This window comes from Cetorhinus maximus, chromosome 15 (genome assembly GCF_964194155.1).
Source record: "Cetorhinus maximus chromosome 15, sCetMax3.hap1.1, whole genome shotgun sequence".
NCBI lineage: Eukaryota > Metazoa > Chordata > Chondrichthyes > Lamniformes > Cetorhinidae > Cetorhinus > Cetorhinus maximus.
In genome coordinates this window covers 75,884,666-75,901,442 of record NC_135893.1, presented here as the reverse complement: position 1 = coordinate 75,901,442, position 16,777 = coordinate 75,884,666, and the positions used below count along the sequence as shown (strand labels likewise).

Below are 16,777 nucleotides of genomic sequence, written 5' to 3'. Positions count from 1 at the left end.
ATACCGGAAATACTCAGCAGGCCTGGCAGCATCTTTGCAGCGAGAAAGAGAGTTAATGTTTCGAGTCCAATATGGCTCTTTTTCAGGACTCAAGTTTGAGAACAATCCCAGCTTCTCAAATCTCTCCACCGAACTGAAGTGCCTCATCATTGATATCATCCTGGCAAACCCCCTCTGTACCCCCTCTAAGGCCTTGGCACCCTTTCGAAAACATGGTGCCCAGAACCGTACACAGTACTCCAGCTGAGGCCTAACCAAGCATGATCTCGTTATTTTGTATCCAATACTCCTATTTACACAACCAAGTACCTTATAGATTGTCTCAACTGCCTTATCAACTTGGCCTGCTGCCTTCAAATATTTGTGAATATGCACGCCAGATCCTTGTGCTCTTGCACGCCCCTCAACTTAGCACCATTTTGATGATAGTGCCTCTGCATACTATTTCTCCCATCACTTCACATTTATCCGCATTAAACGTGTCTGCCCATTTCACCAATCTGTCCACATCCTCCTAAAGTCTACAATACTGTTCACCATTTAATATGTTGCAACTTTCCTATCAACCGTAAACTTCAAAATTGTACTTTCCATACCCAAGTCAAGGTTATTTGCGTAAAACAAGAAAAGCAATGGTCCTAATAGTGATTGCTGGGGGAACGCACTGCACATTTCTCTCCAATTAGAAAATGTCCTTTAGCCAATCGTACATACCCAAGATGTTGCCTTCTCTTCAATAACCATATGCTTCTATTTTCTGTATTAGTCTGTTACATTGTACTTAAACTTCCACAAGGTATTTAATAAAGGTCCAGCTGAACAGTTACTTGTTAGCTGTGAGGGGTGTGTCTGGGTGAAACTCGGGAATGGATCAGAAATGGGAGGAGGAATAGAAACCAGAGGCTGCTTGTTCCAGGAGTCATTTTGGACCAGGAAGAGGACCAAGCAATGTGCTCCAGGGGTTAGTGGAGGGACCACTGCAGCTTCTAATTCACATGAAAAAACCTCAGATTCAGAAATTTGTACGTTACAACAGTGACTGCAGTTCATCGGCTGTAAAATGCTGTGGGACGTCCTGAGGTCACAAAAGGCACTATATCAATGCAAATCTTTCTTTCCTCTCAATGCAACTTGGTCAAATGTTCAGATGATTCCAAAGCAGGAATCAAAGGAGGCAGCTCAGAGGTGACAGGATGAAAGAAACAAAATATGTGTATCTGCAGGTAAATGACAAGTGAGATTTAATGGAGAGACAAATGTAAAGTACTGGACATAGGAAAGAGAAATGCATAAGGCCCTTGTTCAACACTTACACACAGTGACATGGCTGCTATCGGGATTAGACTAGTTTCCATTCATTCTGCAATACCAGTATCCATTTAAAACCTAAACTAAATGAATATTTTTCAATCACGGTGAATAGATTTCAAGGTTCTGTAAGTTTACAGACCACAGTGGTGTTTCAAACCCTAAAGCCCCAAGTCAATCAAAGTTCAACTTGTTGACTTATCTATGGCATAGACTGAACCATTTGCTATATACCTGCACCGTTTTTTTCATTCTTTCATGGGATGTGGGCATCGCTGGCTGGGCCAGCATTTTTTATTGCCCATCCCTAATTGCCTTCGAAGGTGGTGGGGAGCCACCTTCTTCAACTGCTGCAGTCCACGCTTCTTCCATGACTGGAAAAAAATAATATTCCTCCTCTTTTAAAGATATAAATAACAGGAGGAACAAATGAACACAGAATATCTTTGAAGACACATGAGGTTAAAGCTAGCTTTTTCCAATACTCCAACTTAACTATCTTTACATGAGGGTTCTCAGCACTTTTCCGTCGTTACCTTAAGGGCTGCAGTTTTTCTTTGTTCAGTTAGGAGCATGCCGAGTTCCTCCCGTGCCACAGCAACCTCCAGTGGTTCAGTCATATCCAAGTCATCTGCCATTCCCACTTCCCTCTCATCGCTGTCTTGCTCTTTATCAGTCTTCTCACTCCATTTCTCTTCCCACCACTTCTGAGCACGTTTTGCTTTCTCCCTTTCCCAACTGAAGAGAAAACACAACAATCTCAGCAAAAAAAAAAATCCATCAGCTTCCAATAACAACAGTAGAAATAAGGTACCTGAGAATCAGGTCACATTAAAAAGACAATGTACTGTTCACTAACCTATGCAGCCTGGACCTAAGCCAGTGGAGTACATTTAAAAATGAATTCCAGTCCTCTCTGCAACAGAATTCAGCTACCGTCATTTAACTCAAGATTATAGCACTTAATGAATATTCAATAGCTTTTGGAGTTGTATTTGATCAATAGTTGTCAGCAATCCTTGCCCCATGGGTCCTGTGTCAATGTGTATCGTGGATAATGGGATGAGTGTTTTGGCGCCTTTGGCCATCTTATTAGTGTTGCTATTTTTGCTGCAATATAATGTAAAACATTATTTTATACAACTGAGTTCACAATAGGTGAGCAAACGACTCTCTTTTCTGAGATAAAAGCAAAGAACTGCGGATGCTGGAAATCCAAAACAAAAACAGAAACAGAAATACCTGGAAAAACTCAGCAGGTCTGGCAGCATCGGTGGAGAAGAGCACAGTTGACATTTCGAGTCCTCATGACCCTTCAACAGAACTAAGTAAAAATAGGAAAGGGGTGAAATATAAGCTGGTTTAAGTTGGGGCGGGGGGGTTGTTGGGACAAGAAGCCAGTAATAGGTGGAGATAACCAAAAGATGTCACAGACAAAAGGACAAAAAGGTGTTGAAGGTGGTGATATTATCTAAAGGAATGTGCTAATTAAGAGTAGAAAGCAGGACAAACAAGATACAGATAGACCTAGTGGGGGTGGGGTGGGGGGAAGGAATACTAAAAAGGCTAAAAGGTAGAGATAAACAATGGGTGGAAATACATTTAAAAATAATGGAAATAGGTGGGAAAAGAAAAATCTATATAAATTATTGGAAAATACAAAAAGGAGGGGAAAGAAATGGAAAGGGGGTGGGGATGGAGGAGAGAGTTCAACAATTTTAGATCATGAACTATCTCCTCCATCCCCACCCCCTTTCCATTTCTTCCCCCTCCTTTTTGTATTTTCCAATAATTTATATAGATTTTTCTTTTCCTACCTATTTCCATTATTTTTAAATGTATTTCCACCCATTGTTTATCTCTACCTTTAGCCTTTTTAGTTATTCCTTCCCCCCACCCCAGTCCCACTAGGTCTATCTTGTTTGTCCTGCTTTCTACTCTTAATTAGCACATTCTTTTAGATAATATCACCACCTTCAACACCTCTTTATCCTTTTGTCTGTGACATCTTTTGGTTATCTCCACCTATTACTGACTTCTTGTCCCAACAACCACCCCCCCCCCCCCCCCCCCCACTTAAACCAGCTTATATTTCACCCCTTTCCTATTTTTACTTAGTTTTGTTGAAGGGTCATGAGGACTCGAAACGTCAACTGTGCTCTTCTCCGCCAATGCTGCCAGACCTGCTGAGTTTTTCCAGGTACTCTCTTTTCTGAGTTAGCAACAGCCCATTGAGCAGACAGTCAAAGTTACAATTTATATTCACATTAAAACAAACATCAATGGGAGGCAGAAGAATTTTTCAAGCAACATGATCTTGTCAATGCTATACTCAATGTCCATAATATATCTGTGCTCTCCTGCTATTGCCTCACTATAGTGCAATGATTTCATGTTCTGGAGTACCTACAAGACTGCAGTGAGGAATATGTTACATAGATAGCCAATCTGATGACAATTCAGGCAGCAGGAGTGGTTAATGAAGCTGTAATAGGCCTTAGGGTCAGATTCAGCTTTATTGGTAAGACCTGAGTGACTTGAAGCTTGGAGCATTACTCTGAATATCCATCGCACTATGTTTATATATTAATTATGAAGCAATTCCACAATCTGTTAAGACTGCTGCTGGTGTTCTGCATTCCCCCGATACCTTACTGGACACATGTTGAGCACCAACAGCTCCACTGAATAAACTATAACCATTCACATGCAAGATCACAGAGGAATACCCCATTCAGCCCCTTGAGCTCATTAAGCCATTCAATTAGATGAGGGCTGATACACATCTTCCCCCTATTTAGCTGCCTTGGTTCCATATCCTTTAATACCCTTGCCTGACAAAAATCTGTCAATCTCAGTTTTGGAATTTTCAACTGATCTAGCTTCAACAATTTTTTTTGACGGAGAGAGTTCTAGGTTTCCATTAGCCTTTGTGTGAAGAAATGCTTCCTGACAACATCTCCAAATATCCCAGCTCTAATCACATTCCAGTATTGTTCAAAAGTCACAATTGTACAGACAGTGGTGCCTTCAGAATCCCCTTGGAAACCAAACTGTTGAGGTGGCTGTGGTTGCATACGCATTGCCTCTTTACATTATAGTAGCAGTACTACCTCTGTTAACTGACATACAACCCTTTACCGTAAATCACCTGATAGCAGTAGCACCAAGATGTTCATTCAAAGGAGGCTCCCATATTTGAGAAGATTGCCAAAATTACTAAGTGACATGTATGTGCAAGGTTCACACACAAGTAGATGGATCAAAATCATATTGATAACTTCAGAACAGCTAGGTATACTCAAGTAGAGTGCATGTGCAGTTGGTACTGTATCTACCCAGTAGCATTAGTCAACAGGTTTGGCTGAAAGGATCAGGGTTATATTAAGTTCTATTGTATGGTCATTTAACCCCCCAAAAATGGGTGCTTCGGGTTGGTAGGAAGTTAAAAAGTTAAAATTTTCAATCCTAACCCAACCTATGATTTCTCTAGATGCACCCTCCCCCGCCCCCATCAGTGAAATTCACCCCCCTCCCACACATGACCCCCGATCCACAATCTCTCTCCTCTACACTCCTTTGACACAGGCCTACCTGCCCGACACTAAGTTAGCCAGCCTCTCAATCTGACTTGTGCTACCAGGAAGCAGTGTTCAAAAATGGTAATCAGGTCCTGCCGCTAAGATTTGGTAAGGCCCGAGGGAAATCCATAGAATGATAGAACAGTACAGCACAGAAGGAGGATATTCAGCCCATCAAGATTGTGTCTGCTCTGCCATGGAGCAATCCAGTAACTCCCATTCCCCCGCTTTTCCCCCAAACCCCTACAACCTTTTCCCCTACAAATATTTATACAATTCCCTTTGTGAAGCTACTATTGAATGTATATCTGCACCCTATCAGATAGTGCATTCCAAATCTTCATAACTTGTCATGCAAAAAGGTGTTTCTCATGTTGCCTGTGGTTCTATTGTCAATCACTTTAAATCTGTATCCTCAGGATATCGGCTCTTCAATCATAGAAAACACTTTCCCTTTATTGTCACTATCTAAACCCTTCATGATTGTAAGCATCCATATCAAATGTCCTCTTAGCCTTCTCTGCTCTAATAAGAACAATCCCAGCTTCTCCAGTCTGTCCATTAAAACTGTAATCCCGAATCCCTGGAACCCTTCTAGTAAATCTCTTCTGTACCCTCACCAAAACCTTCACATCCTTCCTAAAGTGTTGACAGAATTGAACACAGCAGGCCTTCAGGGTTGAACTAATTGCAAAGCAGAATACTGCGAATGCTGGAAATATGAAATATAAACAGAAAATGCTGGAAAAACTCAGCTGGTCTAGCAGCACCTGTGGAGAGAGAAACAGAGTTAACCTTTCTCGTTGAGGGCCTTTCTTCAGAGTATGAGATGTTTCTGATGAAAGGTCCTTGGCTTGAAACATTAAGGGCAGGATTTTCCGACCCTGCCCACCACTGGGATTGTCCGATCTCGCCAAAAGTCAATGGGCTTTTGACTGGGTCGCCACATAACCCGTGGTGGGTCCTGCCATAGCGGGGCTAGAAAATCCCGGCCTAACTCTCTCCCTCCACAGAAGCTGCCAGACCTGCTGAGTATTTCCAAAGTTTTCTTTCCACATTTGGGGTTGAACTAATGTTTAGTTCATAGGTTTAGCATAACATCCTGGCTTTTATACTCTATGCCTCTATTTATAAAGCCCAGGATCCAAAATGCTTTACTAACTGCTTTGATAACTGGTCCTGCCACTTTCAATGGATGTGTTCACAAGTACAACCCCGCCCCAGGCTCACTATTCTCATTTAAGATTGTACAATTTAGCTTGTACTTCTCTCTGCTTTCTTCCTACCAAAATGTGTCACCTCGCAATTTTCTGTGTTGAATTCGATCTGTCACGTGTCTGCCCATTCCGCCATTCTTATGTCCTTTTGAAGTCTATTTCCATATCTTTTGAGCAGTGGTGTTCTGCTTAGCATGGCTGGAGATCTGAAATTGTGCTTGTAAGTTGGGTGCTTGAGTGTACTCGGGAGTCCGGGGCAATGGAATCTCAGAAGGCAAGATAGAAACCGTGTGAGGTTGGCCATCGTTGAAGCCATCCGAGTGGGAGCGACTTTTGGAGAGAATTCCCAGGCGAGATCTTTGAAGGCGAAGATTGGAAACCCTCGTGAGAGAGATGGAGTTTCAGTGAGATTGGTTGGCTCACAGTGTGACTAACATCTGGGTGGGCTGTTGAGAAATCCATGGAATCTGTTTTGGTCGCTACTGCCATTTATTGTGCAGTGTGCTGTGTCCGACCACAGTTTGCCTGTTAATTCACGTGTACCTCATACTTACCCTGAATGTTAGAGTATAAGATAGATATTGTAAATTGTTTTATCTTTCTGACCTTGTACAGTAAAGTTTATTTTTGTTTGTTCAAAACCCGTGGAATCTTGTGGCTTTATTCTATTAGTAAGTGTCTTGAATCTCAAACTTTGTCTGCTTTAAACAAAACGTTATTGGTCCCTAACTGGATCTCACCCACAAGCTGGGGTCTGACCAAGGATCATAACAGGTGCAACATTTGTAATACTCCAGTCCTCTGGCACCACCTCTGTATCTAAGGAGGATTGGAAAATGGGGCCAGCAACTCCACAACTTCTGGTCTTACTTCACTCAGCAACCTAGGATGCACCTATCAAGCCAAATGACTTATGTAATTTAAGCACTACCAGCTTTCTAGCACCTCCTCTTGATCTATTTTTATCTTCTCCAGTATCCTAGCAACCTCCTTGTTTGCCATAGCTATGGCAAAGTCTTCTCCTCTTCCTTGGTAAATACCATTGCTAACTATTCTTTTAGTACCACAGATATGCCTTCTACCTCCACCAACAGATCGCCACTTTGGTCCCTAATCGACACCACTGCTCCTCTGACAATCCTTTTACTGTCAACATGTTCATAGGAGACTTTTGGATTCCCTTTTATGTTGGCCACTAGCCTATTCTCTTACTGTCCCTTTATTTCCTTTTTCACTTGTCCTATATACTTCTTTTATTCAGTCTGATTTTTCCTTGTATTATCAAGCTGGCATCTGTCATAAACCTCCTTTGTGCTGCTTCATTCTACTCTAACACCATTATCATCCTGGGAATTCTTGCGTTGGTCGCCCTTCCATTCCCACTTTATTGGAATCTACCCGATTTTATCTGAACCATCTCATCACAGAATCACAGAATTGCTTTGGTGCAGGAGGAAGCCATTTGGCCCATCATGTCTGCATGACTCTCTGAATGAGCAACTCACCTAGTACCATTCCCCCACCTTCTCCCCATAACACTGCACATTCTTCCTTTTCAGATAACAGTCTAATTCCCTTTTGAATGCTTCAGTTACACCCGCCTCCACCACACTCCCAGGCAGTGCATTCCAAACCCCAACCGCTCACTGCTGAACAAAGTTTCTCCTCATATCACTTTTGCTTCTTTTACTAATCACTTTAGGTCTGTGCCCTCTCGTTCTCGGTCCTTTCACGAGTGGGAACAGTTTCTCCCTATCTACTCTGTCCAGACCGCTCATGATTTTGAATACCTCTATCAAATCTCATCTCAGCTTTCTTTTCTCTAAGGAAAACAATCCTAACTTCTCCAATCTATTTTCATAACTGAAGTTCCTCATCCCTGTAACCACTCTTGTAAATCTTTTCTGAACTCTCTCCAATGCCTTCACATCTTTCCTAAAGTGCAGTGCCCAGAACTGGACGCAATATTCTAGCTAAGGCCAAATAAGTGACTTACACAAATTCAACATAAGCTTTTTGCTCTTGTAGTATATGCCACTACTAATAAAGCCCAGGATACTGTATGCTTTACTAACTGCTCTCTCAACCTCTCCTGCCACCTTCAAGGTGCATATCTACGCCCAGGCCCCTATGCTCCTGCACCCCATTTAGAATTGTAATCTTTATTTTATATTGTAAAGACCATCCATTGTTCCATTGCTGTTGGGTTTCCTGACTGTTAAACCTTCCCCCCAACAACACTCCGCCCTCCCCTGTCCACAGCTCCTCATGATTATCCAGGTCATTAACTTGGTTTCTCTCCCTACAAATGTTGCCTAGCTTGCTGGGGTGCTTCCACCATTTCCTTCATTCTTACTGCAGATATCCAACCTTAACAGCATTTGGCCTCTGCTTTATGTTATATTAAGGAACCGCTTCCAATTCCAGTACTTTGGATAATGTCACTGGGTTTGTTGAGAAGTCAGAAAGGAGGTAACAGAGGCTCTGACTACAGTTTTTTATTCTTCCTTAGACATGCACATTGTAGCAGGTTTAGCTGCATTTGTGACTCCTCAAATACTGAAGGAGTCCGTGTCCATATGCAGCAAAACCTGGACAACATTCAGGCTTTGGCTGACAAGCGGGAAGTAAAATTTGTGCGACACAAGTGCCAGGCAATGACCATCTCCAACAAGAGAGAGTCTAACCATCGCCCCTTGACATTCAGTGAGCATTATCATCACTGAATCCCCCACTATCAACATCCCGGGGGTTACCATTGACCAGAAACTGAACTGGACTAGTCATATAAATACTGTGGCTACAAGAGCAGGTCAGAGGCTAGGAATCCTGCAGTGAGTAACTCATCTCCTGACTCCCTAAAGCCTGTCCACCATATACAAAGCACAAGCCAGGAGTGTGATGCAATACTCTCCACTTGCCTAGATGAGTGCAACTCCAACAACACTCAAGAAGCATGACACCATCCAGAGCAAAGCAGCCCAATTGGTTGGCACTCCATCCACAAACATTCACTCCCTCCACCACCGACAGAGAGTGGCAGCAGTGTGTACCATCTACAAGATGTACTGCAGCAACTCAGCAATGGTCTTTTTACAACACCTTCCAAATCCATGATCTCTACCACCAAGAAGGCCAAGGACAGCAGATGCATGGGAACACCACCACCTGGAAGTTCCCCTCTTAGCTACACACCATCCTGACTTAGGAATATATCGCTGTTCCTTCACTGTCGCTGGTTCAAAATCCTGGAACTCCCTCCCTAACAGCACTGTGGGTGTACCTACACCACATGGACTGCAGTGGTTCAAGAAGGCAGCTCACCACCACCTTCTCAAGGGCAATTGGGGATGGGCAATAAATGCTGGCCTAGCCAGCAAAGCCCACATCCCATGAAAGAATAAAATAAGCTCAAGGGAAGTCATTGTAACACCCATGATCATGAAGGAAAAGAAAGTTAAATTGGATAACTGTAAATTAATATCAGTTATGGACAAAAAATTAATATTAGTGAGGGTGTTATAAAGAAATTGGTTTTGACAAATGTAATTGAGTTTTTAGAAAAAGTGACTGATGGGAAGAATAAAGAGAAGACAGTACTGGAGACTGCCTGTATTGCGGATCTTCACAAGCTGTGCAGTAAGACATGCAATGATATGAATGAACAGAGACACCTAGGGGTTTAAATACAATGTGCTAGAAACTGCACCATGAAAATTTTTCCCTCACATGGGGTGTGAAAGGGCACAGTTCACCAGCATGGCAAGTTTCAGGGGTCTTCAGATATTGAGCCTCTGGCCACATGTCAATGTTGCCAACCAAGTGCGAAGCATCCACAGGTGAAGAGCAGTTGGAGCTTGGACTGGTAATGCCATTGAAAGTCAAGGGGAGATGGTTAGATTCTCCCTTGTTGGATATGGTCATTGCCTGGCACTTGTGTTGTTGGGGATCAGTATGGAGGGGCAGAGATGTGGTGGGGTCGGGGTCGAGGAGCGGGCCCTGAGTCAGGGGTTGAGAAGGGGAGTGCGTCAGGGATTGGGGTCAGCATAGGGAATCGGGGGATGGGCAGTATCATGGATTGCTGGGCATACACAAAGTGATTAAAGCCAGATTCAGGCATGGGTAAAACATGCCTCATGCTTGCTACCCAATAAGGTGGGTGGTGCCACAAGGAAGGCATCTTTTAACGGACTCCTGGCGAAGGATTCGAAGAAAACAGAGGTACCAGACTATGGAGAGAGCAAAGTCAGCAAAGAGCCAGCGCTTCTATTCTGAACTTCTAAGCTTACTAAACCGTAAGCTTCTATGATTCTATAAGTGAGGGATTATTCATTCCCCCATCCCATTTGCAAGCTAAACAAAGTTCTCCTGCTATCACCAGCCTCTGCTCCTCCAATCTTCAATTCTTTCTCACAGATAATTTGTGCAACAATCAGAACATTCTAAAACAAGAATCTATGGTTTGTTTCATTGTAATTTATTTCTTTCAAGGTCGATTCCAAACAATGTATGTTATTTTACACATATTTATCGGTTCAGTTTGTTATTTAATACCATGATCTACAATGAAAATACTGAATACTACTTTTAATACTAATCAAAGCAGTGTTTTTTAAAAAAATATCTTCATTGGTTGATTTGAATCTTAGTGTTGAATCAAATCATGTACAACTTGCTGTATTTTACTTAACTTATGGAAAAAATAATTTTCTACATGGGCCTCAATTACACAACAACAACCTATATTTAAACTGCCTTTAACAAAATGGATCAAGGCTTTCACAGTTGTGGGTTGTACCCGAGCAGGTCAGGGTTGTAGGGCTGGGGGATGACACATGGATGGAGATTAGGACACATGGGAAGAGGTAGGTTTTAAGGAGACTTCTGAAGGAGAGCAGATCCAATACCCTCCAAGCTTCCCCTACCCCCACCCCTCAACAGCCATCAACATTCCCCGACCATCTCTTGCCTGCACCCCCCCGCCCACCCCACCCCCCCACCCCCCCACAATCTCCCTCCAGCATCCAATTGGCTCTAAAATAGAGATTTCACTTACCATTTTTCAACCAAGGACACTCTGAGTTGCTGCACTGCTGTTGTAGACTTTCAGGCAGCTCCGTTGTTTTCCGGTGGCTTTTCAAAAAAAGAAATAGGAAGCACGAAGCTGCCCGAAGGTTGGAAGCAGCAACCCAGCAACGAGTGATACTGAGCTGATACTGACAGACAGACTGGCTTTAAAAAAAAAGGGAACTCTTAGCCTGAAGGGTCCGATTTTTTTTAAAGTCGGTCTTTCAGGTCTCCAGTTCTGCCTCTGGCTGCTCAGGCTGGGGACAACAAGAAATTCCGTTTTGAGCAATGAGCCCAGACCACCCCTAGCCCCCAGGCCCCGTTGTTTACCCGCACCCAGCCCACTCCCCTCTCCTGAGCCTTGGGGGTGGAGATGTAGCAAGGCTATGAGGTGTGGGGAGGAAGATTCAGAGTGCGCCAGCTCTGTCATTGATGGGAAGTAAGGAGCAGAGCGTATATGAGATATAGGGCAGGTTTAAAATAAGAACTCCATTAAATGTCTCATTAATATTTTCATTCCTACTAATTACTGATAAAAAGATTTGTCTCTCAAGGAAAGAATCCTGCAGAATTCATGGCTTTTACTGGGGTAGAAATTTATCTTGGGCAGCAAAGCAACCTTGGACAGGATTTTGTGGATGGCTGGGGAGGGTAGCGGGAGCGGACCCGATTGCTGCTCGCAGTCAGGCCATTTTACGCGGGCGGGCCAATTAAGGCCCGGCCAGTGTCCTTCACGACTCCCGTGCATAGTGCGATAGGGTGGGCGGTGGCCGGTGCGCTCAGCCCGCTGGGTCCAATGGCGACCTGGTGGCCTGTACAAAGGGAGGCCTGTCAGCCTCGGAAAGGCTGCTCTCAATGGCTGGGCGAAGGGCTCTGCAGAGGGGCAATGGAGATTATGCAAGTCCGGAGGGTAGGCCATCGGGGCAGGCCAGGCCGGAGGGTAGGGCAGGCAACCAGTGTGCCCCTCATTTTTCCGATGACTGCCTTGCTGCACTCCTCGAGGAGGTGGCAGCACGGTGGGAGGTGTTGGTTCCCCTGGACAGGAGGAGGAGGAGGAGGAGGAGGAGGAGGAGGAGGAGGGCCCCCCCCCCCACATGACGAAACGTGCCTGGGAGGAAGTGGTGGGGGCGGTGAGCTCCCGTGATGTGGTGCGGCGTATCTGGATCCAGTGCCGCAAGCACTTCAATGACTTGTTGTGCTCCGGAAGGGTGAGGACAATGTTGGCATTGGTCGCTTAACCCAACAGGTCAGCTTTCACCCCTGCTGACACCCCCCTGCCCAACCCCAAGTCTGAGTGTAGTGACTGCATTGAATCATTGACGGCATGTGTCCTTTGCTGGGTGGGCCAGCAGATATTGCCCATGCTGAGGTCAGCCTGAGAGGGTGGTGAAGGGATGGGTTCTGCCCCCACAGCATGTGTTACATTGAGTCCCACATGACTGGTTTGGGGGCAACCTGGAGGAACTGTACCTAGGCGCAGTGCTTGAACTGCAAGACATGTCCAAGTCAGGGTGATGAGATGCTGGGGGGGGGAGCTTCAAGCTGGCGTGGCAACGAATCATCTGCTGTCCTCTGTGCTCCACGTGTTTGTGCCCCCTTGCTATGGAAGGCTAAACTGTGTGGTGCCTAATATGATGTAGGCAGCATGTGTCCAAGAGCGGGGTGGGGGGATGTGGAGCAGGCCTAGCACCTTTGTGTGAGTGTTCGGCAGCAGCGGGGTGAGGAGGCACTGGAGCCCTGATACGTCCCACTCTGGTTGGGGTGGGCCGTGCGCAAAGAGAGTTCATGTGCAATTTGCACTAATCAATGCTCATCTCTCATTTTCAGGAGAAGAATGCTCATAATGTGTCAGAGGGTGCGAGGACTGGCGGCAGCCAGGCGCAGTTAGCCATTCTCAGCTGGTTCGAGCAGGAGGCCCTGGATTTGGAGAGGCGCCATGCACCCAGGTCCAATGGTGTCGGTGAGGCTGGGGTGCCATGGCCAGGTATGTGTGCCCAGCAGTGAGGTCAGCATTGTTCTCCCAACAGCCATAGCAGTGCTGAATGTTAAATGATTTCATTTTGCAACATGGCTTGACCATTGCTTATGGAAGGATGAGTGCATAATGATCCGGGGGACAGGGATGCACTTTGTCATTGTCTTCACATTAACTGATCCAATGTCCTTGTTCTTCATTTCTGCATCAGCGGAGAACGGCTGGGAGGAGGAGCAGCAGAGGCCCCCTCTCACACCTGATGGCCCTGAAGTCTCACCAGTGTCACGCCATCTCTGCCAGGCAGGCACCAGCACAGCTACTAGCACCTTGGTGGGAGTTAGAACGTCATCTAATGTCCCGGGGCACAGTGGTGAGGGCACTTCACAGTCGCTGGAGGAGCTGGCAGAGACAGAGAGTGCCCATTGCGCCAGCAGTCAGAGGACTGCAGGGGACCAGGCACATGCTCAGTCGGTGCCTGATGATGTGCCTCTGGAGTCATCCATAATGCAGCAGGGGCAGGAAATGCGGCCGGGTGTGCGAGAGCATCTGGGGGAGATACATGAGGCTATGATTGGCTTGGTCTCCGTGGTGCAGGAGTCTATGTGGATGATCGCCGAAGCAATGAGCCACATGTCCGAGCGCAAAGCATCCTCCATGGAGAGAGTGGCAACTCTTGTGGAGAACCTCCTCCAGGAGACCCGCTAGGGGCTTCCTGGGGATGTGCTCTGACCAGCAAGCCCTCACATCGGCAATGACCTCAGCTGGTCAGTGCCAGTGTAGGACATGGTGTGGGCACCAAGTTTCCCAGCTCGGTGCCCATCCATCCACGGTGAGCAGGGAGGTCCGAAGCGACCTCACGTCGGCACAGCAGCTGCCTGTTGTCTCTGCGGGCACCTCTCAGGGCGCTCTGAATGAGGGCAGCAGCTCCTCCGCCCCTCTCCCAGTGACCGTGTCATCCAGTGAGGCTGCTACAACTGGGGAGATGCCAGCTGTGGATCTGGCAGCTCCCTCCCAGGCAGGACCAGCACAGGCTCCACAGGCCAGAGGACAACTGCCAAGGTCATCGAGACCAACAGGACAGCAGAGTCAGCAGCTGTCTCAGATGCCACTCCGAGCGATGGGGCAGCACCAAGACATAGCACCCGAAAACATAAACATAAGGCACCTTAGGCACACCATGGGTTTATCACTGGTGCTTTTGTGCTGGCCCGAGATGAAGTCTTTATCATTTCGTTTGATTTTGAACACCCTTGTCATTTTGTTTCATTAAGTTTCTTTGCCTGTGATATTAAGTTCAGACATGTGGCCATGGCTGAAGGTGACTCCTTTCTTCTGCATGTGAATGGTTTCCAAAAACGTTAGGAGTGCTTTGTGGGACATTCAGCTTTATTAACAAGGCCTTTAGCTACTATTCCTAACCTGGAAGATTTTGCACTCAGGTGTCGAGTATCGAGGCGGCAGCCCAGGCTTGTCCTGGTGATCCATCTGTGGTGTGCTAGCTGAAGGTTCATTGGATTAAAGCCTCCTGGGTGTCCCTGCCTCCCTGGAGTAGTCCCGGGTCAGTGTCTACCCCCTCAGCATTTCCCTGTGCGTGCTCATCCTCGGACTCACTGCTGGACTCATCGTGTGCAGCCACAGCCACTGTGTTTACATCTTCCTCGTCCACTGCATCCCCCCTTTCCAGCGTAAGATTGTGGAGAGTGCAGCATGCAACCACTATCACCAAGACACGATCTGGTGGGTACTGGAGTGCGCCCCCTGAGCGGTCCAGACATCAGAAGCGTATTTTGAGAAGACCGATAGTTCTCTCCACCACAGCCCTTGTGGTGCCGTGGCTCCTATTGTACTGCTGTTCAGCTTCTGTTCTTGGATGGCGCAGAGGCATCATGAGCCACCTTCTGAGGGGATAGCCCTTGTCACCCAGCAGCCATCCATCAAGCCGGGCTGGAGCACTGAAGAGCCTCGGCACCTGGGAGTGTCTGAGGATGTAGGTGTCGTGGGAGCTGCCTGGGTACCTTGCACAGGCTTGTAGAATCTGCATCCTGTGATCACACACTATCTGCACGTTCATGGAGTGGAAGCCCTTCCTGTTGACGAAGGCATCGGACTCACCTGCTGGTGCCTTGATGGCCACATGTGTACAGTCTATTGCACCCTGGACACGGGGGAAGCCAGCAATGGCCGCGAAGCCTCTGGCTCACTGTGCCTGGCTTACCTGATCCCAGCGGAAGTGGATGAAGGGCAATGCACGCCTGAACAGAGCGTCTGTGACCTGCTTGATACAAGTGCGGACAGCTGATTGGGATACACCACAAAGATCACCCACCGAGCCCTGGAAGGAGCCAGAGGCATAGAAGTTGAGGGCAGCTGTGACCTTTAGAGTCACTGGCATGGGGGTCCACCCACACAGTTCACAGAGATCTCTGATGATCCCTGAGGCCAATCATCTGACAGATATAGTTGACTGTCTCCCTTGAGAGATGGAGCCTCCTTCGGCACTGCACCTCAGACATATTGAGGTAGCTTTTTCGCTGCCTGTATACCCTGGCAGCAGGATAGTGATGTCTTCTGCGGCCCCTTCCACCTTGGACTACCTATCAGACCTGCACCCCTTGTGCCTGTGCCCCTCCTCCCAAAGGTGGCTCCCCTGGAGGCTGAATGTGGACTCCTGGCCTCCTCCCTCTTCTAGCCCTCCCTTCCTCCTCAGAGGAGGCACCTCCAGTGGAAAGTTCAGCTCCCACTCCCAGGCTACAGGAAGGCTTCCTGAAACCTGCAGGCCCAAAATAGATTCCTCATTGCAGAGTGCTGACCTGGAGGTTAAGAGTCCAGACAAAGCAGCTGTTGTGTGTTTTGAAGTATTGCAGACCACACAGGCAAGTTTCAATAACTTTGAGAGCACACTCGCAACCCCACTGACCCCTCTTATCCTGCCCGTGGATGAGGTTTATACAAACGTGTCCTACCCGCCTGCCTGTTGCACCCATGCGCCGACCCGAAGATCGCACGGGCCCTGAAAAATCAGCGTTGATTGGTGAGTCAAGGGCCCTAAATGGCCTGTTAATTAATGGCGCCGGCCCAACGAAATATCGCGATGACGCGCGGTGACGTCGGGACGCTTGCCCGACATCACCGCGCGTCATTTTACTTACGGACATGCGGGGCCCGTCCCCGCACCCCAATGGGAAAAGTCTGCCCATAAGCAGCACTACTTCAGCTACCATTTATGCAGATATTCAACTCCGCTGAAGTCAAGTAATATAACAAGCGGCCGATGTGATACCGCCTGTCTTGCATTAGCACACCAGAAGAATTTCCACCCTATCAACTGTAAACATGTTGTGTTGAAGGTAATGGCTGTACCACCTCTGATGTTCCTGCTGATTTGCAAGTAAAACCCAAGTGAATGACATTTCCACTAAAAAACAGATTCAGTGTTAGAACTGGAAATAATCAGCCAAGCAACAGCAAGAATAGTTGAAGAGAGTTAGCTACACTGTTCCTGAAAAGGACTGGACATCATGATCGGCATACATTGTAAAATGAGGGTTGTGCTGCTGTAACATTAACTACCTTTCTGACAGACAGCTTTCCCATACAGCTCAATGAATGCCTGGACTGCTGTGGAAATA

At 46.6% G+C, this 16,777-nt stretch overlaps 1 protein-coding gene across 4 annotated transcripts in view; it reads right to left on the bottom strand.

Annotated features, from left to right (window-relative positions):
• Positions 1–16,777, bottom strand: part of LOC144690838 (kinesin-like protein KIF19) — a 182,090-nt gene that overhangs the window by 63,692 nt on the left and 101,621 nt on the right. For all 4 annotated transcript variants that reach the window (XM_078558678.1, XM_078558679.1, XM_078558680.1 and 1 more), the window contains one exon: positions 1,845–2,046. In XM_078558678.1, the coding sequence (XP_078414804.1) occupies positions 1,845–2,046 (202 nt within the window). The remainder of the gene's footprint in view (positions 1–1,844; positions 2,047–16,777) is intronic.